The sequence below is a fragment of the Podarcis melisellensis genome, assembly GCF_964234715.1.
Source record: "Podarcis melisellensis genome assembly, chromosome: 9".
Lineage (NCBI taxonomy): Eukaryota > Metazoa > Chordata > Lepidosauria > Squamata > Lacertidae > Podarcis > Podarcis melisellensis.
In genome coordinates, this window is record NC_138541.1 from 58,782,276 (window position 1) to 58,809,631 (window position 27,356).

General features: G+C 44.9%; 1 protein-coding gene across 1 annotated transcript in view; it reads left to right on the plus strand.

The window, feature by feature from the left end:
- Positions 1–6,046: 6,046 nt before the first annotated feature.
- GABRB1 (gamma-aminobutyric acid type A receptor subunit beta1) overlaps positions 6,047–27,356 on the plus strand; it is an 83,013-nt gene continuing 61,703 nt past the window's right edge. Inside the window, exons 1-3 of the mRNA XM_081924538.1 lie at positions 6,047–6,502; positions 6,710–6,801; positions 7,247–7,314. Of these exons, the coding sequence (XP_081780664.1) occupies positions 6,294–6,502; positions 6,710–6,801; positions 7,247–7,314 (369 nt within the window). The 5' untranslated portion in view covers positions 6,047–6,293. The remainder of the gene's footprint in view (positions 6,503–6,709; positions 6,802–7,246; positions 7,315–27,356) is intronic.

A 27,356-nucleotide genomic window follows, 5' to 3' on the forward strand; every position in this document is an offset into this window, starting at 1 on the left:
TGGATGCAATAGATCTTTAAATAAAACGAGTTATAAAACTGTCTATATATTTTACTATCTTAGTCAACTATCCAAGATGGCTCCATGTTTGCATTAAAAAAAATGAATGTTGCTTAAAGAAGGAAATCCATGTTAAATAACAATGCCAAATTCAGATGTATTGCAATATCAAACATCCAGAAGTTGAAAGCTCAAGAAAATTGAAATACAATGTTCTGTGTCATTGTCTAAGTAGATGTTGTGCTACTGTCAGGGAACTGCCATCGGAGCCAGAGGCGGAGGGAAGGCTCCAGAAGGATGCCGGAGAGGGTCCCAGCAGGCAGAGAGGCAGCCCATCTGCTGGGGAAGGAAATCAGCGTAACACCAGTGGAGAAGGGGGGCAGATGGGGGAATTGGAGAGGAGGCTCCAGGACTCTTCACCGGAGACCAGCGGAGAGAGCACGGGTGCTCTGCTGCCCACACCCTTCCTGCGCAGAAGACTTCCGCACAGGGAGAGTAGGAGGAGACTTGGCGTCAAAGAATTTCTTTGCTGGAAGAAGTTCAAGAAACGCCCACTGACGGATTCTGCCAGCGACTGAAACAGCCACGAAGTGAAGGGCTGTCCAGACAGAAAGGGTTCAACCAGGTAACCTAGCCAGGAGTGGCGGCAACTTACGCACGAGCAACCCCTATAACCATTACAGCTACTCACTCTGATAAACTTGTTCTTAAAGGTGTGAATGTTCTGAAAGTGGTATATGGACCTTAGTGAAGCCCAGGTGTTGCATCTCCTGCGTGATATATCAACATAAGGGATTGCATTGCCGAATCATACCACCTAATCCAGGACTTGACAGAGCTGGAAGGTGATGTCCAGTGTCTATTGCTTGTCCCAAGGTTCTGGCTGTGATCAATATGCTACCTCCAGACCAGACTTCACAAATCCAGTGCCTTCCTGATGCTTCAGACTGCATCTTCCTTCAACCCAAGTCATTGCAGGTTGTGCTGCTTGGGGCAGATGGCAGCTGTAGTTCAAAACATCTGGAGAATGCCAGGTTGCAGAAGGCTGCACTTAGTTGCCCTTTGTTGCAAATATTATTCTGCCCTTTCAACTTCTGCTTTGGGAGAGACAGGGAGGTAAGTGAACATGCCCATGAGGACAAACTGTGGTCATGGATCATCGAAACATCTGGCATCCTGGCAAGAGACAGCTCGTTTTTTGTTATCTATTCCTTCTTCGTTAGTATTCCACCAATGTTTGGAAGCAGAAGAATACATTAACCTTTCCAAAGGATGCATTCTTCCTCCATGCTCTCAAAAACCATGTGGAAGAGTCCTTTATGGCTTCCTCACATTCCTCCTGGAGACTGAACATTGCAGGCACTCCTTTGCTCCTCATCTTCTAGCCCCTCACTTTTTCCTTGTCTACTTTGCACCATCTCAGTCCAGCTATGGCCATGCCCCATCTTTAAAGAAGCAAACACCATGACATATAGACATATGACACATTATATTAAGTATGTCTTTATGAGGCAGGTATTCATGTCAAGTAATCATGTATGTTCTTTCCTTGTAAGGTAAAGGTAAAGGTACCCCTGCCCATACGGGCCAGTCGTGACCGACTCTAGGGTTGTGCGCTCATCTCGCTCAAGAGGCCGGGGGCCGGCGCCATCCGAAGACACTTCCGGGTCACGTGGCCAGCGTGACGAAGCTGCATTTGGTGAGCCAGCACCAGTGCTGCACACGGAAACGCCTTTTACCTTCCCGCTATAAAGCAGTACCAATTTATCTACTTGCACTTAGGGGTGCTTTCGAACTGCTAGGTGGGCAGGAGCTGGGACCGAACGACGGGAACTCACCCCGCCGCGGGGATTCGAACCGCCGACCTTACGATCGGCAAGTCCTAGGCACTGAGGTTCTACCCACAGCGCCACCTGCGTCCCTCTTTCTTTGTAAGAGGCCTTTAATCCTTCCAGTCCAGTTTCTGAGTATAAACTCCACCCGTTTTCTTTGTAAACTGCCTTTACCTTCCTTCAATATTGTCCTCAAGTGTACTAGAAGAAGAAGAAGAGTTTGGATTTGATATCCCATTTTATCACTACTCTAAGGAGTCTCAAAGTGGCTAACAATCTCCTTTCCCTTCCTCCCCCACAACAAACACTCTGTGAGGTGAATGAGGCTGAGAGACTTCAAAGAAGTGTGACTAGCCCAAGCTGCATGTGGAGGAGCGGGGAAGCGAACCCGGTTCCCCAGATTACGAGTCCACCGTTCTTAACCACTACACCACACTGGCTCTCAATGCCCTCAATGCAACACGAGTCAGTTTTGAATGGTGTAAGTAAGACGTGCATGTTTAAGCACACAAAAGGACACTTTTCTACCAGGAAAGAAGCAACAGGCAATTCCAGCTCTGTCACATAGGTTGGTATTCCAAAATCGCAAATCAAAACTGGCTGCAGGCACATGGCTAAGCCTGAAATGCCTAACGTCCTTGGAATCGTAAGAAACAGCATTCAGCCACACCTGCATGTATAACATCAGCCTGGAAGAACACCCCATGACTGGTACATACAGAATCACTGCTGTCTCTCTGGCCATGTGCAGACAACCTGTGATCAAAATAACACCAAGTGTGAAGGAGGCATGGGCAAATGAACCCAATAGCTTGGGGGGGGGAGAGAGTATAAGAGCCACACAGAGTCCACTGGGTGTACAATGAATTCATTGGGCGGCAGTCAACTAAGTTCTACTCACTGTAGACCTGTTGGAATTAATGGACATAATTTAGTCATGCTCATCAGGTTTCCACCGGTTAAAACTTAACTGAATGCCACCCATTGTCTTTCTAGTGAACTCTGGAAACAGCGGCTTCTTTTAATGGAGAGCCAATTGGTTGTAGACTTTGGCCAAGCAATAAGGCAAGCATTTCGATGCTTCCACTTCTTTTCAGATGGCCAGAATGGATGACTGGTCAGTTTTACCACATGGCCAATGGCTTCACGCTCCTGCTTCTCTCTACACAGCTTCAACAATGTGATTTTTTTTAAGCAGTTGTTGTCACCCCGCCACAAATGCTCATCTGAAACCACCTTCAGGCTTGATACATATATTCCCATGTATGGGAGCTATTTTGTGCTCCCAGTTCCCCAAGTAGATAGATTTTTTCTTAATAATTTTTTTTAAAAAAATCAGGCTGAAACTCAATTAAAGGATTTTAAACTTTTGAAATCATCGATTTTTAGTCAATTTAGTTATCGATTAAATTTGAATGTCAGTAAAAACGTTTGTGCCAAAGGAAGCGTCACTCATTGGGCTAACAGTAGTTTCAGGTGGGGCAAGTTTCATTGACACCACGGTGGTAGGAAAGGGTTAAAGCCCCTTTCTGGCCCTGATCCTATTTGGGCCCTCAGCACAGCTATTTCTTTTTTAAAAATAATAATAATAATGTGTGTGCATACTAATTACTTCCCCCACCACCCTGGGTCAAGCTAGATGTGATATCAATTTCATATAAGCAAACATCTCCAAAAAAAACCCCCGATACTGGTCTTTAAAGTAGAATCATCCCTAAACCTCACTCCCACAAGCAAGCAACATGCATTGACAACCTCCCCTGACTCCAAGCTGTTATCTGCCAACTTTGCCAGCTGCAAAACTCACACTTCTGTCTCCTTCAACAGCAAACAATTTCTCACCAGCCTCCACCTAAGCCGGTGGGTTGTCAGTATCATGTAATCATCAGCTATCAATGATTATTTTAACAGATCTCTACTAGCCCTCAATGCTCATTAAAGAAACATTGTATGCTATTAAATTCTTTATTTTTAAAAAAGTTCCTCCTAATAGATAGTTATTTTTTTATATAATGCCGTAGCATTTTTCTCAAATTATGAATGAGGCTTCACTGTATCAGAGGGATGCTTAGAGCAAGTTTGTCTCTATCAGGATCTTGCCATTTTCTGGCTTCAATTTGATGCTACAGATCATTTTATAAGCTCTTAGTACTAGCCATACGACTGTAGTGGCCTTTTTCAAATAAACTGATACAGAGTAACAAATCTCTGTCCAAATGGGCTGTCATCGTATTCAAGAAATCTTAGCCAATTAATCATATGATTTAAGTCACTTAATTGATTGGTTGATTAAATTGACAGATGGGTTGAAAGAATTCTGAAGTGAGAAGCATACTTTCTTGGTGTATATCTTCTGCACACTTAGCATTCAGCAGAAACAGCCCCTCCTTTTAATGGGCCTACTCTGAGTAGGGTTGGAAGAAGCATTTCATGCTCACTTTTCTGCGCACACACCTTTTTGGTTAGCAGGAGCTGAAGGAATATTTAAAATAAAGAAATCACATAAAACTGTATGTATATCTAGCTTGCCACCTGATTTAGTTCATTAAAAGGTTTTAATTGATTAATGTAACAAATTGATCAATTGCATGCTGCAGCCCTACTGTTGAGTGATCTTCAGTGTGTATTTAATGTTCTCTCTCTGCAAACTCCCTTAACCTCCCAAGGGATCACCTTCCCACCAGGGACCCAACTTGAATAAAATATTGGAGGGGAGGTAAGCCCCACCCCGCATAAATCAGTCACAAGATGTGGTGCATTGAAATATACTCGCAGTCGAGAGTGGATTTCATGCTCTTTATTCAGCTCATAGTGGTGAGGAGGAATGGAAGTTCCCCCAGACTGTCTGCTTTATATTTACACTATTATTTACACAATGGGCCCCACATGATTGGCTAATTCTGGGATTCACCTGTAGGCCAATCAGGTTGTGGATTCACTTCCACCTGGAGCTGGATTGGGTGGCTCCTGTGGACCAATCAGACTGCTGCATTCTGGACCCTATTGTTCTAGGACCAATCAGACTGCTGCATGCTGAATCCTATTGTTCTAGGGCCAATCAGACTGCTGCATTCTGAATCCTATTCAACTCAGTACATAACATGCATATACACCATCTGTCCATTAACTTTGGGGAGGACTCCAGCCCAGCTCCCTCAATTAGTTTATTTTGGGGAGCGAAGGGACCTTGGCCCCTAGATTTGGCTCCTACGCTTTCCCCATTCCCCCCCCCCCAAAGCCCACACTCCAGATCACAACATGAATTTGCTCCAGCTGTGGCAGCTTACCTACTGTTCTCCACTCCCCCTCCACACACACCTTCCTACAAGGCACCCTTTCAGCCCCAATGCAGTCCATGGGCATAGCCAGTGGGGCAGGGGGGCAGCTGTCCCCTCTAAATCAAGTAAATAAATAAAAAGATGTAACTGACAAATTGCATGGCAGATACTGTCGGTACTGTCCCCCAACATAAACCCTGCCCCCTAACATTAATCCTGCCCCCCTAAAATAAATCCTCGCGACGTCCATGCCCCCCTCTACTGCAAACCCTCTTCCCCATTTCCACAACTTCCCATTTATAACGCATGAAACCCTTGATTGTCTTGTCTCCCCCTGTCTCAGAAACAAAACTCTCTGGGTTGGATCCAGGCAAAGTGAGTGGACCTGCGGTCCCATTAAAACCAATGGGGCATGCTAGGCATGACTTAAGTTTCCGCTGGAATCAATGGAACTCCGGTGTGTTCTATCCCTTCATCCTTCCCCTGGAAACGAAACCGCCAAGAGCCCTTGGAGCAAGAAAAAACCCCAAAACAGTTCATTTGGAGCTTCTCTAAGCAAGCAAGCAAGCGCGCACAACCCCACACAAAAGCGGGAGCGTCATGCTGTTAGTCCTACTCGTTGCCACTAGACTTGGCTTTGACAGTAAGGTCTGGCTCTGCAGCTAAAGACCTTTGCCACGCGCCCCACCTCCTGCCAGTCCTAGGCTAGATTCTCCGCTGGGTGAATGGGTGGCGTCTGCTATGTTCTTATCCTCCTTTCACGGCCACACCTGAACGCTGCCGGTTCAAAGTGCCTGCCTCCTTGGGCATCCCTTTGCTACGGGAAGGGAGGTCCTGGAGGGCGCGCAGGGGAGGCGATGATGGCATGTGGAAGGAGGAGGCTGCGGGTTAAGGTTGGGGAGGGGGCGGCTGCTGCCATTGGACAACTTCCCCCCCGCCCTTGCCCCCGTGGCTTTTCGGAAATCGGAGACCTCTAGCAGCCGAGGCGCTCCGTAGGGAGCTCGCTTTCCCCTTTGGAACCAGCCGGACCACCCTGCCCAGACAGGCGGGGAAAGCGCTGGGTGCGCCCAGGGCGCAGGACGAGGGAACTCCCCAAGGTCCCGCCGCCGCAGCTGTTGCTCGCTTGGCCGGACATTGCTGGCAAGGCGCAAAGGTGCCTTCGGAGACTGGGCCAGCTCGGCGCATGCGCCGCTCTCTCCGGCATCACAGCTCTGCCTGTGGATTGAAAGTTACATCCCTTGAATCTTCGCGGGAGGGGGTGGGGAGAGGGAAGGGGGAGAAAGAGGCAGCAACTCTCCACCCGGAGGAAGGAATGTGGGCAGCTCGGCCGCGGGAGCGCGTGGGGATTCTGCTCTTCCCTGCGATGATAGCCATGGTCTGCTATGCCAAGAGGTGAGATTGGCGCTTGGGCGCGAGAGGACGTGTGTGTGCGTCTGTGTGTATGTGATGGGCTGAATGATGGACCTCATCTTCCGGGGAGCTCAGCTCCGTGGATTTCTTCCTCTGCTGGGAGGCTGGTCGGGATCCAGCTTGTGGCTGTGTCGGTGCCTGTGTGTGTGCGTTCAAGCGCTCGCTCTGAATCCTTTTCCTCTCCCTCAGCCTGAATGAGCCCAGCAACATGTCCTACGTGAAAGAGACCGTGGACAAATTACTCAAAGGATACGACATTCGCCTGAGGCCAGACTTCGGAGGTGAGTCTCCTCGGATTTGTTTACAAGGGGAAATCACCAGGCTGCGTGCCGGTCCCTGCAGGGTCAGAGGCAAGGGCCGCTTAGAATTCTAATCAGCCGGGAAAGGGGTCCCTTTGGTAACCAATTCCTTTCTCTCAAAATGGGCACGTTCTCTTTTCTCTTCCCTCCCCTCCCCTCATATACACATTCGGACATCTATAGACATGCTCCAAACGTGTGGGCTCTAAATTGATTCAGTAAATCGATGTCCTTATATAAAAGGATTTTTCTGGGGTCTGATGGTAGGCTTTCAGATTTCACAGAGCTCTTCTTCAGACATGAAAAAGAGCACACCAACGTTTAAGCACGTGAACAGGTACAGGACCCACTTGAGGCTCAGAAGTCCTGACCTTCCAACCCTTTTGACTGCTGGCCATTAAAAACAAACACCTGTTTCCGTTTCCAGGCTCTCCCGTTGACGTTGGCATGAGAATAGAGATTGCCAGTATAGATATGGTCTCGGAAGTCAACATGGTGAGTACTCTCTTGGAATAAATAGCATTGGGCGGAGGGGACGCAAGGCGCTCTCTGAGATTGCAGAGGGCTATTCAGGAGAGGTTGGCCGTTTGTCGAGTTTAATGTCGTGGCGTCCTGTTCTGAGGTGTGCTGGAGAAATCAGTTTGGGGAAGACTTTAGCTGCTGCCCCCTCGTTCGCCTCACCTTTTCCAAATGTGGAACGGCGCCACCTGCCGACCGCCGCAGGTCACGAACTAGTTTCAGCACCGCGGACAGCGACCTGTGCCTAGGCTTTTAAAATGGTATTTCTACGCTTCTTCCGCTCTCTCCTTCTGTAGCGTTTGATTTGGATAAGGAATTAAACTGCAATTGTATTGGGGTGAAATAGAATAAAAAGAGGGGAGCTGAACGAATAGCCAGTTGATCGTTCGGAATCAAATGCTGAAAGGATGCGAAAGCGCAAAAAAGGGGTGCAAGCATGGAGCTTATAGGACTTTGTATGCAACTGGTAGCTTCCTGTAATCTAACGACTGCGGCTCTCATTGCAGTGATCTAACTTGGCATGCGAGTGATGGGGGGGAATATTTATAATAAGAAGCCATATTTATTTTATTTTACTTTAAGACTGTGCTGATCTTATTTAGGTAACAAATTCTTGCTGCTATTCAGTGATGGGCTAAATCAGTGTTTGGTTCATTAGGAAGGGTTGGCAGCTGAATTGCTACTGGAGATACAGAAGCCTGTTGATTCCACCACCACCACCCCGCCCCGCAGTGTTTTGACAGTCTCTTGTGAAGATGAACAGTAACTGCTGAGTGATGATTGCTGAATATCAGTGCTGACTTGAGGGACTCCTGCTGAGTAATAAAAAAACAATGACAAGAATTAAGTTTGAAAGTCTGGATGACTTTATTCAAGAGACAACTCAGATTATGGGTTTGAAAGCTTACTAGAATATGTCCCTTGGTGTGTCTTGTTTGCAGCTGGGAAATGAGGGCCATGCAATATTTACTGTCGATTTAGTAGATTTATATGCTGCTTTATGACTACAGTCCTCAAATCATCTCACATTTATTTGCTTACAGTATTTATACTCTGTTCAGTGACAAAAGTTCTCTGGGTGTCTTACAATAAAACAATTATATGCAAAATTAAAACCTAAAAATAATAAATAAATATCGCATAAAAGATCAGCAGCAGCACCAAACATTTCACAGATTTCAAAAACTTCAGAAACAACAAATTTATAAACAACAAAACAGTTTTAAGATTTAAAAGCCTGGGGAAAGAAAGGCATGGGGAAAGGGAAAAAAGTATTCACCTGGTTCCATTTTTTCAAAAGCCAGAGTATATGCACCAAGCAAGACTATCTGGGCTGCTACCACTGGGGTGTTCCCTAGTAGCCAACTACTCGATCTTATTTGTTACAAATATGAAACTGATGCAGCTAGAAGCATGCACTTGAAAACAAAGACTGCCCCACTCTGCTTGAGCAGGAGCTAACAGCTGATGTTATTTCCCACAAGGCAGTTGGGTCAGATGGCCCCCTATTGAGTGGAGGGGAAAGTCCAGCTGGCACAGACCCAGGCATTTTGCATGACTCTTGCTCCTGGATTCCTTATCGCATGCCAGTTGGCCTTAGATGGCCCTGTGATGGGGAAGAGGAAGTCCAGCTGGGGAAGAAGCAGGTTTCTGGTGTTTTACTTTGCCTGCCTGCCTCCTGCCTGCCTACCTCCATCCATATGTTTTAGTTTCCTGCATTGAGTAAATAGCTTTGCACAAAGAAGTCTTGAGGGACAATTTGTACTACTATTTTTTTTCCAGTGCTGAATTTAATCCAATATTATTTTTAGCAGTCATGGTTACAGATATAGATATTTACTATCTCCCCCCACCCCACCCCCATCTTTATTGTCTTTCGATATCATCAGGTCCCTATCCCCTGGTTGTTCCTAATTCTAAACAGCACAAGCCTTTACAGAAAATGGCACATGGATATCTCTTCTACATGTTCCTGCCCAGAAATCTGTCCTAGCTGCCTGTTGCTTTGGTTATACCTCGGGTTAAGTACTTAATTAGTTCCAGAGGTCCATTCTTAACCTGAAGCTGTTCTTAACCTGAAGCACCACTTTAGCTAATGGGGCCTCCCGCTGCTGCCATCCCATTTCTGTTCTCAGCCTAAAGCAAAGTTCTTAACCTGAGGTACTATTTCTGGCTTAGCGGAGTCTGTAACCTGAAGCGTATGTAACCCGAGGTACCACTGTACATGCACACATGCATACAACTTATCTGTTGTATACCAGCACTTATACAAGACAAACTACCTAACTCACAAGAAAAGCTACCTAGAGTTTTCTAGCTATAAAATCTCATAGGGTTAAGGTTTGAGTGCTATAGCTTGTATGTTTCGCCACATGTCATGTGGTACATCCCAATGTTTCTTTCATTAAGAAAACAATGGTCACAGCTGAAACATTTTCTAATCTAGATAGAATTATGTTTCCCAAAGGACAGGGCTTGAAACTATCCCAACCTTTCTAAGGAGCAAAATTATGATTGGTTGACAAAGGTCAGGATCTCTGAACAGGGCAATCGGCTCCTTCTGACTGTAAACAATGCTTTGTCAAGCCTGACATGAGTTTGTATTAACCTCCTTGCCTGGGTGTGTAATTGCACAGTGAAATAATGCTGTCCCTAGCAGAGTTAAAGGCCTTGTTATAAGAGATGCTCGTGAACTTCCAAGCATTGGGAGTGCTCTGTTAACTTCACTGGGAGCTGAAGGGACTCAGAATGTCGCTGTGGGACTCTTAAGAGTGCTGTGGGATTTATTTGTGTTGCTTACACCAGCAATATTTTTCCTAGGTCTTCAGGACAGCATGATTCATAGCATGCCTGTCCTATGCCAAGGTTTCACATTACTCCTTGCTGAGGTGGCAGAAACATGCCTTGTAGCATCTGAGGATGTGTTCACCCTAGGGCAATTAAATTGGTCTAAAAGGACTTATAACATTTGTGCTGCCCAAGCTAGCAGATTAGTTTTACTAGTAGAAATGCAAAGCGCATCACTTCCGCCACAGCTGGGTGCAATTGAGTTTCAGGCGAGACAAAATTAGCTCACTCTTCCCTGTTCCATTAGGCAAAGCTCTGCCCCTGCCCTTGCTGTTGAATATTCCTGGAGCGTCCATACTTTTTTTTAATGGATATGCCTCCCTTTTCTACTGGATACACCTGAAGCACACCTGTCAATAATATTAGATGCACCTGGCCCCAAAGTCCCATCGATACTGCATGAAGGAGCCAGAAGAGATCTGCAGAGGGACAGCACTTCAATATATTTCTTTCTAGAACATGGGTGGATAACTTTGGGCACTCCAGGTGTTGTTGGACCACGTGACTATTGGCCATGGTTGCTCGGGCTGATGAGAAATGTAGTTCAGCAACAGCTGGAGGCCCAAAAGTTTTCCACCCCTCCTCTAGAGGGAATTGGCAGCGGGCCCATGAGTCAACCAGCTGCATCATTTTAACTATTCTGGCATTTTGTGATAATAAATAAATAAATAAATAATTTTTTATTTATACCCCGCCCTTCCCGGTTGCACAGAGGTCCATGCTTTCAAGTGAATTTCTGGTCTACAAGCGAGTGGGAATGATTGCTCAGTTGGTAGAGCATGACTCTTCATTTCAGGATCATGGGTTGGAACCCCACATTGGGCAAAGGATTACTGCATTGCAAGGGGGTTAGACTAGGTGGGCTTTGTGGTCCCTTCCAACTCTACAATTCTGTGAGTCTATGAATGCGCAACAAGCAGCACTCTTCATTCCTTCTCCCCCCTAAACCTACCCAATTGTTTTATGGGTGTTCCCGATTGTTTCAGTTGGAGAGACTTACCGTATTTTTTGCTCTATAGGACGCACCCGGCCATAGGACACACCTTGTTTTAGAGGGGGAGAACAAGACACACCCCTCTGCTCAGCGCCCCTTCAGCGAAGTGGCAGGAGAAACGGAGCCCCTTCCATTTCTCCTTCCGCTTCGCTGAAGGGGCGCTGCGCAGCTCTCCCTCTCTGCTGAAGCCAGAGAGTCTTGATCTCCCAGCTTCAGCAAAAGGAACCCGAAGCCTGCGGAGCTTCCCTGAAGCCTTCAGAGCGCAGCGCGAGTTCCCCACTGCGCTCCATAGGCTTCGGGTTCCGTTCGCTGAAGCCGGGAGAGCAAGACTCTCCTGGCTTAAGTGAAAGGAACCTGAAGCCTGCGGAGCGCAGGCTTGCTCTCCCATCTTCAGCAAAAGGAACCCGAAGCCTCCCGAGCACAGCGGGAACTCGTGCTGTGCTCCGAAGGCTTCAGGCAGCTAATCCTTGAAGAGGGAGTGCTCCCTCTGCGCTTCGGAGGCTTCGCGTTGCTATCACTGAAGCCAAGGAGCCTGCATTCACTCCATAGGATGCACACACATTTCCCCTTAATTTTTGGAGGGGGGGAAATACGGTAGACCGAACGATGCGAAGAAGATATGTTGCTGCACAAATTGAGAGCCCCACATGCATTCCCTAAGAAAAGGCTTCTCATTTTACCCCCTTCAATGGGAGGAGCAACTATGTTTCCCTTTGCATGTATCCCATTGTACTGCCAGAGCCAGTCTTCCACTGGAATGAATGACAAAGTCTATGTGTTTGGATTAGAATACAGCTGGCATTTAACAGGTGAGACCTGCTCACTTCCAGTTTGCAGGAAATGCCAAGTTCAGCCAGAATATTTTATAGTGACGTTTTTCAATTTTTAGTAGAATTTAAGAGCTGCGGGCTAAATGTTTCTGTGTTCTAACTAGGCAGATAGGTTCTTCACAACTGCTATTGAATGTAAAGCCAAAAAGCTGGTTTTCTGCAGTAATAGATAGTTATCATCACAGAATATTTGCCTCATCATAAAAGTGGAGACACTATCTGTTGCTCATCAAAATAATTAATCTGTCACTTAAGAGCAGATGAAAGTGATTGATTTATAAATGGTCTACATTTAGGAATGGGCAGCCAGGTTTGCTGATGATATCAAATATATCAAATTGTTCAGGGTGGTTAAAACAAAAAGGGACTGTGAAGAGTTCCAAAAGGATCTCTCCAAACGGAGTGAATGGGCAGTAAAATGGCAAATGAAATTCAATGTACGCAAGTATAAAGTGGTCACATTGCAGCAAAAAAGAAAAAGAAAAAAGAAAAAAGAATGTCTAAATTTAACATATATGCACACATCTGTAGTTACTGTAACTGACCAAGAATGAGACACAGGTGACACAGTGTGTGGCAGCTGTGAAACAGGCAAATTCAGTGCTAGCGATCATTTGTAAAGTGATTGAAAACGAAATAGGCAATATTATAATGTCATTTTCAAAATCTGTGGTGCTACCAGACTTGAAATACTGTGCACTGTTCTGGTCGTTTCACCTCAAAACAGATATCGTGCAGCTGGAAAGAGTTCAGAAAAGGGCAGCCGACATGATTGAGGCAATGGACCAAGTCCCCTCTGAGGGGCCATTACAACATTTGGGACTTTTAAGGTTGGAGAAAAGTCAAGTAAGAAAGGATGTAAGCAAATAAGAGGCATATAAAACTATGCATGGTGAGGAGAAAGTGAAAAGAGAAGAGTTTTTCTCCTGCTTTCATAGGGTTAGAACTCAGAGACATCCAATGAAGCCAGTGTGGTGTAGTGGTTAAGAGCAGTGGACTCGTAATCTGGTGAACCGGGTTTGATTCCCTGCTCCTCCACATGCTGCTGCTGGGTGACCTTGGGCCAGTCACACTTCTCTGAAGTCTCTCAGCCCCACTCACCTCACAGAGTGTTTGTTGTGGGGGAGGAAGGGAAAGGAGAATGTTAGCCACTTTGAGACTCCCTAGGGTAGTGATAAAGCGGGATATCAAATTCAAACGGTGGAAAATTCAGGACAGACAAAGGAAATATTCACTCCCACAAAGGCAGTGATGACCACCAACTTAAGTTTATTCCCCCCCCCCAGATTTTTTTTATTCATTTTATAACACAAATAAACAGCACAAACAGAAAAACAAAGAATGCAAACAAATTCTTGTCTTGTCCTTATTTTTTCTAAACATTGTTAGGTGGGCTTCCCCAAATCCCCCCTATCTGATTTTCATTTTACCTCATCTTTAGCAGTTACATATATCATAATTTCTAACCATTTTTCTTCATCACACTTACTTTAACCATAAAAATCTTCACATTTCATTACTTACAGATAATACTATTTTAAAATACACTATCTTCTACTTCTAACCCTACAGCCTATACCCACTTCCAAAGCTATTCTAAGATTTAAATATTAACATATTTTTTTCAAATATTCCTTAAACTTCTTCCCATCTTCTTCCACCGTCTCTTCTCTCTGGTCTCGGAGTTTCCCAGTCAGTTCAGCAAGTTCCATATAGTCCATCATCTTCATCTGCCATTCTTCGATAGTTGGTAAACCTTGTTTCTTCCCATTCTTCGCTAGTAATATTCTCGCAGCTGTATGTTGTGGCATACAGAAAAAAGTGACATCCTTTTTGGGGATTTCACCCCCCACTATACCAAGTAAAACCACCAACTTAAGTTTAAAAGAGGGTTAGACAAATTCATGGATGATAAGGTTACCAATGGCTGCCTGCCATGATAGTCATGTTTTATGTTCATTGCAGTAAGCCTTTGAACATCTGTTGCTGCAAATGGCAAGTTGGGACAGTGCTCTTCAACTCCGGTTCCCCTGTCGACTTCTAATGGGCATCTGGTTGGCCTCTGTGAGATCAGGGTGCTGGTGGCCCTGTGGATTAAACCAGAGAGCCTAGGACTTGCCGATCAGAAGGTCGGCAGTTCGAATCCCTGAGACGGGGTGAGCTCCCGTTGCTCAGTCCCTGCTCCTGCCAACCTAGCAGTTCGAAAGCAACTCAAAGTGCAAGTAGATAAATAGGTACCGCTCCGGCGGGAAGGTAAACGGCATTTCTGTGCGCTGCTCTGGTTGGCCAGAAGCGGCTTAGCCATGCTGCCACATGACCCGGAAGCTGTACGCCAGCTCCCTCGGCCTATAGAGTGAGATGAGCGCACAACCCCAGAGTCGGCCACGACTGGACCTAATGGTCAGGGGTCCCTTTACCTTTACCTTGGCCTCTTACATTCCCTCCAAGAAAGTCAAGGTGGTGCACATAGTTCTCCCTGTTTTCCCTTTTATCCTCACAACAGCCCTACAAGGTGGGTTACACTAGTCAAGGTCACCCACTTTGTACTAGCTGAGTATGTACTAGTTGGTAGAGCAGGAGACTCATAATCTCAGGCTTGTGGGTTCAAGCTCCATGTTGGGCAAAAGATTCCTGCATTGCAGGGGATGGGACTAGATGATCCTTCTGGTCCTTACCAACTCTACAATTCTATGGCTGAGTGGAGATTTGATAACAGGTCTTCCTGCTTCTAGTCCTTTGCCTGCATACACACCTGTATTTTATTCTTTTATTATGAAAGAGGACCTCCATTTAGACTAGGCGCATTTAAAAAACATCCACTCCAATATCGTGTATAAAAGCATAATAATACCTATTATCTTGGAAGCAAATTTATTTTTGGCCTACTCACTGGTCCAGCATATGGAGTACCTATTATAAACACAGAAATGGGTGTACGGATCAGGTATGAATAATAAAAAAAACCTTTGCTTAAGAGAAGGGTGACCATTTAGTTAATTGCTTTACTTATTAAGAGCCATAACAAACATGGTTACCCTACTCTTCTTTTTCACATTTGCATCTTAACTTTGATTTGGTCCAAGAATGACCCTTGAAAACTTACTGAGAACCTTGTCTGCCTCAAAAAGTTCATTCCCCTCCCTAATGAAATGCTGCCCCCGATATACCTCATGCTGTTGTTGTTTAGTCGTTTAGTCATGTCCGACTCTGCATAACCCCATGGACCAGAGCACGCCAGGCACTCCTATCTTCCACTGCCTCCCACAGTTTGGTCAGACTCATGCCGGTAGCTTCGAGAACACTATCCAACTATTTCGTCTTCTGTTGTCCCCTTCTCCTTGTGCCCTCCATCTTTCCCAACATCAGGTCTTTTCCAGGGAGTCTTCTCTTCTCATGAGGTGGCCAAACTATTGGAGCCTCAGCTTCAGGATCTGTCCTTCCAGTGAGCACTCAGGGCTGATTTCCTTAAGAATGGATCGGTTTGATCTTTTTGCAGTCCATGAGACTCTCAAGAGTCTCCTCCAGCACAATAATTCAAAAGCATCAATTCTTTGGTGATCAGCCTTCTTTAGGGTCCAGCTCTCACTTCCATACATCACTACTGGGAAAACCATAGCTTTAACTATACGGACCTTTTGTGTACAATAACATGATGTGGACATAAATGAGATGGCAGGAATATGCTCTTCTACTAGAACTAAGAAACAGGAAAGGAATGTTGGACTTCCATGGATGATTCAATCAGCCTTGGTAACAATGGGCAATCAAACTGCAGCACGAGTGACTCAGTTAGTAAAGGCATTAAGGAATCCCTTCAGGAAAGTCCATGAAAAATGGATAAATCCCAACACGCAAGGCCGAGAGAATCCAAAGAACCCAAAGCCAATCACTTCTCCTTTGACAAGGAACATGATTATGGCATCTCTCATCTCAAATAAACTTGATTAGCATTTAGCTGCTTGGGGCACTCTTAACAATGGAGTCAAATTGATGCTTTAAAAGTTCCAGGGATTGTAGAGAGCAGCTAATCAACTTTTCTATTCTGATGCGTGCATATTCTACTTCATGTTCTGCTTCAGTTTGGCACATGAGACTCTATTGCGGTGCTCTAACGCAGTCCTCTAATGCACGGTCACTAGATCAGGGTGGGAGAACAAAGTACTCTTAGGCTTCTGCTCCTACCACCCCTGACCACTGGCCATGCTGGCTGAAGCTGATGGGAGTTGGAGTCCAGCAACAACTTGGAGAGCCACAGGTTTACCATCCCTACATTAGAGATCCCTGCGCTAGTTTGTCAGATGTTGCACAGCAAAGTTATTTGTATAAGAAGGCTGGTATTTATCTGTACCAGCCCCAGTTTCTCCACAGTCCCTTCATTCTTAAGGGCCATGCTTCCCTCCGCTGCCTTTTCCTCAAATCCCTACTCTGTAGTCTGTGTTGCTTCTGACTTCCATCTCACCCTGACTCTCAGGCATCCTTGCTCAATAGGAGGGATGGAAGAGTCTGTCAGTTTCAGTCCTCTCAGTTTCTGATTTTCCCATCTTTAAACAGGTTCTCTGCGTTTCTGCAGAAATCTGTGGATTTTTATTTTTTTTTAAATCCTCATGAAAATTCTTCAGAATGTTAGCCTGAATTTTTGACTTTGCCTTCTCGGTAGTGGCACCTGCCCTGTGGAGCGCCCTCCCACCAGATGTCAAAGAGAAAAGCAACTACTAGACTTTTAGAAGACATCTGGAGGCAGCCCTGTTTAGGGAAGCTTTTAATGTTTGACGGACTGTTGTATTTTAATATTTTGTTGGAAGTCGCCCAGAGTGCCTGGGGAAACCCAGCCAGATGGGTGGGGTATAAATAATATATTATTATTATTATTTCATACACCACTTTGACTAATGTACACATTTGTGCAAGGAATTTCACCAAACGTTATGCATTTTTGTAAAGTGATTTTCACAAATATGACACGTGTGCTGTTTTCTGAATGTGGCAAACCCTTGCAAGCATGAGTGACAGGTGTGCATCCTTAGATACTTATGCATGGTTCTTCGGTTCTTTGGAAACTAGAAGCAGATTAGGGGAAAGTACCCTGTTGCTCTGCACATCTTCCCATCCTCTGATTTGATCAGCCACGGTGACTCATGCCAAGCAAACCATCATGAGATCAGGGCAATGTCAGCACAGTTATTACAGGGCTTGCTGGCCATGGATGCCCTCAGTTAGTCAACCTAAAAAATAAAGCAAAGCTCTTCATGGGTATGCTTCATACAGCCAAATGATTAAAGGAATGTGCAAAATCAAAGTACGTCAGCATGAACTTCAGATGTCACAATCCCTTGCTTTAGCCCATATACACACCCTGTGTCCTAGACTACCATGAGACATATGTTAATGTGAGTCTATTTCACCTCTGCTTTCTGGACACTCTCGCTGCCACTTACAGAGCATCTTTGGAATCTACAAGGTGACCCTTTGGCATAGCATCAATTAATAGCAATTTAACAGAATTTAGCAGTAACAAAAGGCTTGTGAAACATTTACAAGACTCGGAAATGAGTCCATTAGCAGCAGGGTTATGACTACGACAAAATCTATTAGACTCCGTCAACATGAGCTGTCTGCTTTCTGGAAGCAACTTGCTTTGAGTTAAACAGGCTGTTTATAAGAGAAGCCGGTGAATGCTTGTAATCTTGCTATGCACAAGAGCAAGTAATTGTGTACAGCAGTGGTTCCTAATTATAGCTAATTACCAAAGACCTCCTATTTTTCAAAAGCCAGGCCAAGGACCCCCTACTTTTGAAAGATTTGATAACTCTATGGCATGGGTGTAGCCAAGGGGGGTAGCTGCCCCCCAATCAATACAAATCTGAGGTTCTGCCCCCCAACAAAAATCCTGCTCTATGGTAGTTACCTCTGCAAAGCAATTTTTTAAACAAAATGTGGGCTAGCCCCTAATAAGCAAATGATTTTAGGTATAGTTTTTTTTTAAAGACCATAAAATTTGTGATATTACCATGCAAAAATGACAAAAAAATAGTTGGAGGGGGAGGCAAGGGATGGGTCTGTGGACCCCCTGGATGCGTTCTGCAGACCCCCAGGGGTCCCCAGACCCCTAATTGGGAACCACTGGTGTACAGAGTTCCCCCCAAATAGTGAACATTTTTATTCATGAAAGCTGTCCTTGTCACATAATTCAATAAATTGCATACAGTCAATAAATGATATAACACAGAATAACCAGCCACAGCAATATCTGACGGAGGGGTGTGCAGTTTGGTTACTGGCATAGGAGAGCATTTAGTGAAAGGGAAAGGGTTGGCCTTTTGTTGTGGCTGCGTTGAAAAGGAGAATGAGTAGCGTCAGTGCAGAAGAAGCTCCTGCCCAGTGTTTGGATTTGGTGGTTTAGTTTTAGTTTGTCATTCTTTAATTTAGTGCTCCTCCTCGATCTTGCGTAAGTGAGAAAGTTACTGTGAGGTTTTCTGTTGTCATGCACATTGAAATGTATACATACACAACGCGCACATGTGTCGGTGAAAATTTTAGGTTGTTTTTACCCTTGTTTTTATACTTGTTTCTGTTAGTTTCTGTTCTTATCACTGAGCAGCTGCTTGGAGTCACAGGACTCTGTTTACATTCCAGAGACCTTCAAGTCTCACAGGAAAGGAGACGGGATGTGACGTTAGTGTGGTTTCCTGTTTCCTTTGTTCCTTTGTTCAGTTGCTCTCTGCTCTCACAGGGAGAGGCTGTACATTTCTTTGCTCTCTGCGTAGCTAGAAAATAAAGCATAGCAATGTAGCTCATACTATCTCATCCTTCCATGTGCTGTTTTGATGCTCTGCTGGGATGACGTGCCTGAGGCCTTATCAAAGGATCAGGTCATCAATTAATTGTCGGGAGGCGATTCCAAAGATGAACCTTATCAGGTCGGTCAAATGGAGATTCCGACAGTTGCAATACGTTGATTTGAGTTAACGTTTGTGAAAACAACTATGAAATAATAATAATAATAATAATAATAATAATAATGTCATTGGAATTTAAGTTAATTTGAGTTCCACGATGGAAGAAAGGTGGAATATGAATGTACTAAATAAATAAATCTAATAATAATAATAATAATAATAATAATTTATTATTTATACCCCGCCCATCTGGCTGAGTTTCCCCAGCCACTCTGGGCGGCTCCCAATAAATCTAATAAATGACCTTTATCTAAAAGGTGCCTTCTGCAAGGAAGAATGACAGGGCTGTTTGGAAAAGCTAGATAATTGGAAATATGGGGTTGGGATACTGAAGAATGAGATCTCACTCCACTCCAAGTATATATGCAACCTCCCCATATTCTTCACAGATTTCAACAGCCATTGTGTGTGTGTGTTGCATTTTGTATTCCCTAAGGACAAATTCATCTAAGTCCTATCACATCCTCTCCTTAAAAGAATACTGAGTGCAGTCTCTTCCATCTCTCTGGGAGTAAACTGATTTAGAGGACAGTTCTAAACACAGTTTTACTACTACCAATCACTGATTTATGACCATAGTTGTGCAGGTTTCTTGAATTTCAACCAGTTGAATTTGTGGCTACCTTATTCCTTCTGTCTTCCCATACTACTTTTTAATGGTGATTGGAAAGGGACAGAGCAAATCTCCGGGTTTGCTCCATCTGACAAGCCTACTGGGAGAACCTGGGCATGGTGTTGGTGGTTGCTGTGATGGTGGTGGTTGGTTGGTTATTTGGTTGCTAGGCACAATAGAATGGGCTGCTTGTTTCTTTTAATGTGGAGGATGCTTCAAATATTCACCCCCCCCCACTTGCAGGCTAAAGGCCCAGCAGCAAATTAAATGAAATGAACCTGCTGGTTATGGATGCTAGTTCAAATGTCAAGCTGACCATCCACATGTCAAAAAGGGAGAAAAGGGGGGCAAATAAAGGGGAAATGGAAATAGTTTTATCCATTTAAACAACCAAGAGCAGGGTAGCATTGGAACCTGAACCACTTACCTGGGGCTGTGCTTCATAATCATCGTGAGTCACCAAGTGTTGCCATGGAAACAGCTACATTACATGACACAGTCTGTCTCAGAAATACAAAAATAACTGCGTAGAAAAATATTCATTTATGCATTTTGCAGTCCCCCCCCCCACCTGCTTTTAGAAATTGGCTTTCCAGCATTAATTAATTCCACCAAACTTCTGGATGTGTTGAGCTAGGTGGGCACTGTTTGCTAAGTGGGCTTTTTGATAAAGATGCGTGGTGTTCCGCAAAGGCAAGTCTGCTTTTTGCTTTTAACAAAAAGGAAAAAGAAGAATGATGGATTCCACCAAAAACCTGAGTGACATTCTAGGATGGCACAGAGCTTTAGTTTGCTGCATGGGAAAGGGCAAAAGATTGAGATATAGGAGACTTAGATAGAAAACTTTCCTTAGTAACTGAAAACACTGGGCAGATTAGATGTTCCTGTCTTCACACAATCAACAATTGTTTCCCCGGTGTTACTGATCAATATCTGCAGTCCTAGGGAAGTGACGTCTCTCAGACCTCCTGGTGCCTGGCATGGAAAAACCAGGCATCAAAACATGGAGGGAGACTTTTCTCCCTCCTTTACCTATTGATAGAGCAGCACTAAGGACCACTAGATTATTATTATACAGTGGTACCTCAGGTTAAGTACTTAATTCGTTCCGGAGGTCCGTTCTTAACCTGAAACTGTTCTTAACCTGAAGCACCACTTTAGCTAATGAGGCCTCCCACTGCTGCCGTGCCGCCGGAGCATGATTTCCGTTCTCAACCTGAAGCAAAATTCTTAACCCAAGGTACTATTTCTGGGTTAGCGGAGTCTGTAACCTGAAGCATCTGTAACCTGAAGTGTATGTAACCCGAGGTACCACTGTATTAAGATTCAATCTGGACTACAGCTTTTCGGTGAATATCACAGACTGGCTAGATTCATATTTTCAGTTCTAGAAATATGAATGTTGATGCCATCTCTAAGAACATGGCCTTTTGGTGGATCAGACCAAAGACCTGAATATATCGTGTGTTCCCTTCTCACAGTACCTAAACCAGATGCCTATGGGAAGTCCACAAGCATGACCTGCAAAAAATAAATAAAAATCCACTCTCTAATATTCCCTTTATATTTTGCTTCCTATCTCCCACCTTTTTCAAGTACCATCATGTTGTTGTTTTTTATTTAATTGAATTTTAACCTTAAACAAATTAAAGTTCTTCTGAACTTTACGGGAAGCGGAGAAAGAGATTAAAGGTCTGTAAGGCTACATGTAAAAGCCATTGAGCAAAGTCAGTAGAACTGAGTTCTGAGTAAGCCCATTTAGGGTCAGGCTAAAAGGACAGAAGCTGAAACTTCAACATTTTTTTTTAATGTTCTATGCATTTAAATTGGCCTGCTATTTAGACCTCTTTTAAAAATTGCACATGCACTCATCAGAATTTTAGAGGGACACACACACACATGCAGGCAGAATAAAATGCACAGAAATGATAAGATATAATGGAATGCTGCCAAATCAGAACGATTTGTCCTCCTGTTACATCAACAGCACTGTGTAACAAAAAGCAGAAAGGGGGTGATAGGTAGGCTAGATTTTATGCCTATCGGTTTTGACAAAGCCCTGCTAAATGCTGGCTTTGTTTTTAACTGAATCTCAGGCATTTTGGTGCCTTTTTCTGCCTCTTATTTTCCCAAGCCCACATTTCAGCTCAACATGTGGCACTGTATCCAGAGTTTAAAATATATCAAGAGTTCAAAGATAAAGACAGAACGGACTGTGCTGCTCAGTCAGCTAATGCTGCTCATCATTTTTTAAAAATAAATAAATTATTTTCCTCGTTCACAAAAGCATATGCTTCGTCTCTTTCTTCAGGTTGTGTTTTCTACAGATCAGTTACATTTGTCGTGAGACACGGGTGTTATATGCAGTATAGGGTTGGGAAGAAAACGGGGGGGAGGCGGGGGGGTGGTAAAGACTGTGTTCTTTTACTTAGTGTGTGTGTGGTGGTTTTGTGTCAGTGTCACTTGGGTAGGATCTCTTTCTATTCGCTTGTTATGTCTCCTTGGTGGTGAGAGAGGTTGGGGTGGTCTAGGGTGTGGTTGACTGTCTTTGGTTGGCTGCAGTGGGAGTTGTTTGTGCCTGTGTGAGGGTGGTGGGTTGTTGGGTTAAGTTTTTGTTGTTGTTTAGTCATGTCCGACTCTTCGTGACCCCATGGACCAGAGCCCGCCAGGCACTCCTGTCTTCCACTGCCTCCCGCAGTTTGGTCAAACTCATGCTGGTAGCTTCGAGAACACTGCCCAACCATCTCGTCCTCTGTCGTCCCCTTCTCCTTGTGCCCTCCATCTTTCCCAACATCAGGGTCTTTTCCAGGGAGTCTTCTCTTCTCAGGAGGTGGCCAAAGTACTGGAGCCTCAGCTTCACGATCTGTCCTTCCAGTGAGCACTCAGGGCTGATTTCCTTAAGAATGGATAGGTTTGATCTTCTTGCAGTCCATGGGACTCTCAAGAGTCTCCTCCAGCATCATAATTCAAAAGCATCAATTCTTTGGCGACCAGCCTTCTTTCTGGTCCAGCTCTCACTTCCATACATCACTACTGGGAAAACCATAGCTTTAACTATACGGGCCTTTGTTGGCAAGGCGATGTCTCTGCTTTTTAAGATGCTTGGGTTAAGTTAGCCATATTGAATTGTATGCTGCCGGTGGGTTCGTGTTGTTGTCTTGTTGGGCTGTGTATGCCAGAGGTAGGAATCCTAAGGCCCATGGGCTGGAAGCGGCCCATGAGTATCACTTAACTGGCTCATGAGCCAACCCCGAACTGAGCTACCCGCTTGGTGAGTCCCCGCGCGCTGCACTAAAGCGGTGCAGCGCAGCACAGGGACTCTCTTTCACGGCTCCGGAAATTGTTTCTGTGCATGCCCAGACACCGGAATTTGCGTCTGCACATGTTTGTGGTCTGAAAATCACTTCTGCGCATGCCCAGATGCCGAAAATTGCTTCTGGAGATAACCAGTTCTAGGTTGGGGGCACATAGTGAAGATACATTTATTCCATCTAATAATTTTTTAATATTTCCCCTCTTCGTAGAAAGGAACTCTGTGTATATGCTCAGAGGCACTTAGTCTATAATGCCAGATGGTCCGTGAATGAAATGTAACAAATTGCTGTATAGTGCATCCTTCAGATCAAGTCCCCTGAAAAGGTATCTCAGTCCTTCAATAGACAGGCTAGCTCCAGTTCAGATATTCATGCTTGCACTTCAAAATAGTCTTTCAGCAGTTGGTGGACAAAAATGCACCTAAATCACATTGTGATGTGTGCAATATCTCTGCTGAATATTCTGAAGTCTGGCCACAAACTATATGGCTCTCTCTCACTTTGTGAATTGGTTACCAAATCAAAGGCCACCATTTAAACTCATTTTACATCATTGTACACAAGAAATATGAAACGGCAGCCACATATTCAAATGATAGCATTGACACAGATCGTAATTTCTAGCGTTATTAACGGGAAGTAAATCTATGTCCATTTCTGATATCAAACAAGATGGAGATTGTTTTTCTGCTATTAGGCAAGGAGGGGCAATGATTGCATTCAATTCTTCTGGGAGAGATAGAAACAAATGGTCTGTCTGGCATGAGTAACAGACAGACCCTATTTCATTACATCATGGGAGATTTCAGCTGTGGGATGATGCCTGCCAGCATTGCACTTCAAGGCCCCAAGACCCCCCCCAAAAAAAAAAATAACGTCACACAGACACATATTTTAGTTAAAGTTATTGGGCAAATTTTGGCCACAGCTTTATTAATTACAAAAGGATGAGCAGTATTGGCTCAGGCATTGGCACAGACTATAACTGACTCCGCCTCTCTGGCTGGTAGTCTGAAAGGGTAAACACCAAACGAGGGAGCAACATCGATGAAGACCGACCGAAGCTCACCCCGGGGTTCCTGTGGTCCTGGCATGGCCCTAGCCCCTCAAACAGACTTCAGACGAGAACCAGGACCCCCAGATTCCTTTACCGGAATAACCTTATTCCTCGAGGGGCAGGTGATAGCCGCACCTCACCTCCCCCGCATTCCAAAAGCCAATGCCTAACCGCCAAACCTTACAAGTTGTGACAATTGCTGAAGGATAGGCGAAAACGAAGTAGCCAAAGCCAATCTGCCAAATGGAAAAATTCCTACCCAGCCTCTGTTCCAAAACAGGCAACCCAATCCAAAGCAAGGCCAACGCAACACAGCCTAACATAAGAGGAAGGGAGGGCAGGTGTCTGGTAACGTGAAGCAAGTGCCCCAATTGCATTGTGCAGCCGCCTATATTGAGCCCAGGGATCACGCCGCCTCATGCAATTGGCCAAAACAGCCTGGCGTGATCCCTGGGCTGGGGGGGCTGGGGCTAGCTACGCCCCTAACAACCCTGTAGGGTTATTCGCGGGGCCCATGCGCAACCAGGACCCTCTGTAAGGAGGATCCTATTTATTGCACCTTGGTGCGAATTCCACCAACAAAGGAAAGAGGACAGGGTGCACTGGTCAGGGAGTTAGGCTGCCCCAGAACGCAGTTCATCCAATTGCCCCAAGGATCTAACCACTCAGCGATGCTCACGAGGCTCAGCATGGCTGTTTCCACAAGCTCCAGCACGCAATATTCCTTTTCCCTGACAGCTATTTACTCCCGGCTTTACCTTGCAAGTGATTCCAAAGCAGTGCAATCCTGCCGCATGATAATTACACTCTGCTCAGCAGGGCTGCTGACTGACACGCTGAGCTATAGCAACAGGCAACTGTGAAGGTTTAGCTTCGCTCGCTTCAGCTGTCCGCCGCAGCATGTTTACAAGCGAGCACACTGGCAAGATGGAGATGAAGAAGAGCTGTTGCTAGGTGCTTGGCAAAATCACACTGAGTCACGTCCCACGGTATCATGCAGCAAGACCAATAGAGAGGCTCTTATTTGTCTACACAATTGGAAGAAGGGAATCCAAATACTTTATACTAACACAATCCTACACATGCCTACTTAGAAATAAGCAAAGGCAGACTTTAGACTCTCAAATTTCAGCAGTGTCCTGTGCGAGGCTAAAATTCTGCACCCCACCCTGCCTCTCATGCTCTATTCTACAGCATTTTTGGGGTGACCCCTGCAACATGGCACCCAGTATACTAATACTAATACTAATACTAATACTAAAATACTAATACTAATTTATTATTTCTACCCCGCTCATCTGGCTGGGCTTCTCCAGCCACTCTGGGCAGCTTCCAACAAAATATTAAAATACCATAATACATCAAACATTAAAAGCTTCCCTAAACAGGGCTGCCTTCTTCTAAAAGTCTGGTAGTTGTTGTTCTCTTGGACATCTGTTGGATGTTCCACAGGGCGGGCGCCACTACCGAAAAGGCCCTCTCCCTGGCAAGTATGTAACTTGGCTTCTCGCAGTGAGGGAACTGCCACAAGGCCCTTGGCGCTGGACCTCAGTGTCCGGGTAGACTGATGGGGGTGGAGACGCTCCTTCACATATACTGGACCGAGGCCGTTTAGGACTTTAAAGGTCTGCACCAACACTTTGAATTGTGCTCGGAAACGTAGTGGGAGCCAATGTAGGTATTTCAAGACCGGTGTTATGTGGTCTCGGCAGCTGCTCCCAGTCACCAGTCTAGCTGCCGCATTCTGGATTAGTTGTAGTTTCTGGGTCACCTTCAAACGTAGCCCCGCGTAGAGCGCATTGCAGTAGTCCAAGCGGGAGATAACCAGAGCATGCACCACTCTGGCGAGGCAGTCCGCGGGCAGATAGGGTCTCAGCCTGCGTACCAGATGGAGCTGGTAAACAGCTGCCCTGACCAGTATGGCCATACTGGTCACACTACCACAGTCTCTGATGTAAGCCCCATTGAATTCAAAGGGATTTGCTTCCAGATGAGTGTGTATAGGATGTGCGGCCTAAAATGCCTAATAATTAAATCTATTATCCTTCATAGGGAAGACAAGACTGCTAAACAAGCTGTTTTGTCATTCTCTTTGACAAAAGCCAGGCTTGGTGAGAAATGTAGCGCCAGCCCAGGAACTATGCATGAAAGTAGGCTGTCAAGTCACTCCATGTGATAATGCGCATTGGCACACAACTGTGTGGAAGGTTTTATTTACCCAGCTAGTTATATGATTTCTTGCCCACCTTTCACAACAAGTTCCCAGGACAGGATACGACGACACAATAATACAGAATCAAAATCCGTTAAAAGAAATTGCATTCTAAAAACAACAGAAAAAAACAGAAGTAAGATGTTCTGTTAAATTGACTTAGCCCACAACTCATGCCTAGCAATCGGTGAATATATCCATTTCAGTTCCTCATGTTTCTTCAGATTAGTGTTCCTTGTTTACAAATTTGCAATTAAAAAAAACCCCAAAACCTAGTGAAAGTTCATCAGCATTTTAGTATGAAATTCTCCTACTATACACATTTCTGCATAGCACTTTCCCCCAATATAATAAATTTTATATGCTATTTTCACTAATATATACAGTCACACTTTACCCTTCATTTCCTTCCTCTCCCCTTTTTATGAAGATTACCCACTCTGGGATCTCACAGCTAATTCTCCCCTGGTCTCCCCGCTGGCTCAAATAGGATTAATTTAGCCAGCTAGCCCTGGTGATCATCTAATGTTTATTGGATGGATTTCCCCCTAAATTTATTTTTGAATTCTGAATTTATTGTTATTCGTGTTTTATACTGTATTTTATGCTGTTTTTTTTCTGCATCAATTAAGTGTTTTAAATTTGTTGTTAGCTGTCCTGAGCCCGGTTTTCTGTACCGGGAAGGGCGGGGTATAAATAAAAAGTTATTATTTTTTATTATTAATAATATATAAGCATTTTTGTACATGTCACTTGGCTGGAGAACGGAACTGCAAAGTTTGGAGAAGTGGAAATTCTAAAGAGTGGGTGTGTTTCAGTTCACACATGGTATTAAGGTTACTTGACCTTTTAAAGGGCCCCTTTACCTTTTAAAGGGACCTCTGAACATTAGGTTCAGTCATGACCGACTCTGGGGTTGCGACGCTCAGCTCGCTTTACTGGCCGAGGGAGCCAGCGTATAGCTTCCAGGTCATGTGGCCAGCATGACAAAGCCGCTTTTGGCGAACCAGAGCAGCGCATGGAAACGCTGTTTACCTTCCCGCCAGAGTGGTACCTATTTATCTTCTTGCACTTTGACGTGCTTTTGAACTGCTAGGTTGGCAGGAGGAGGGACTGAGCAACAGGAGCTCAGCCCATCGCAGGGATTCAAACCGCCGACCTTCTGATCGGCAAGTCCTAGGCTCTGGTTTAACCT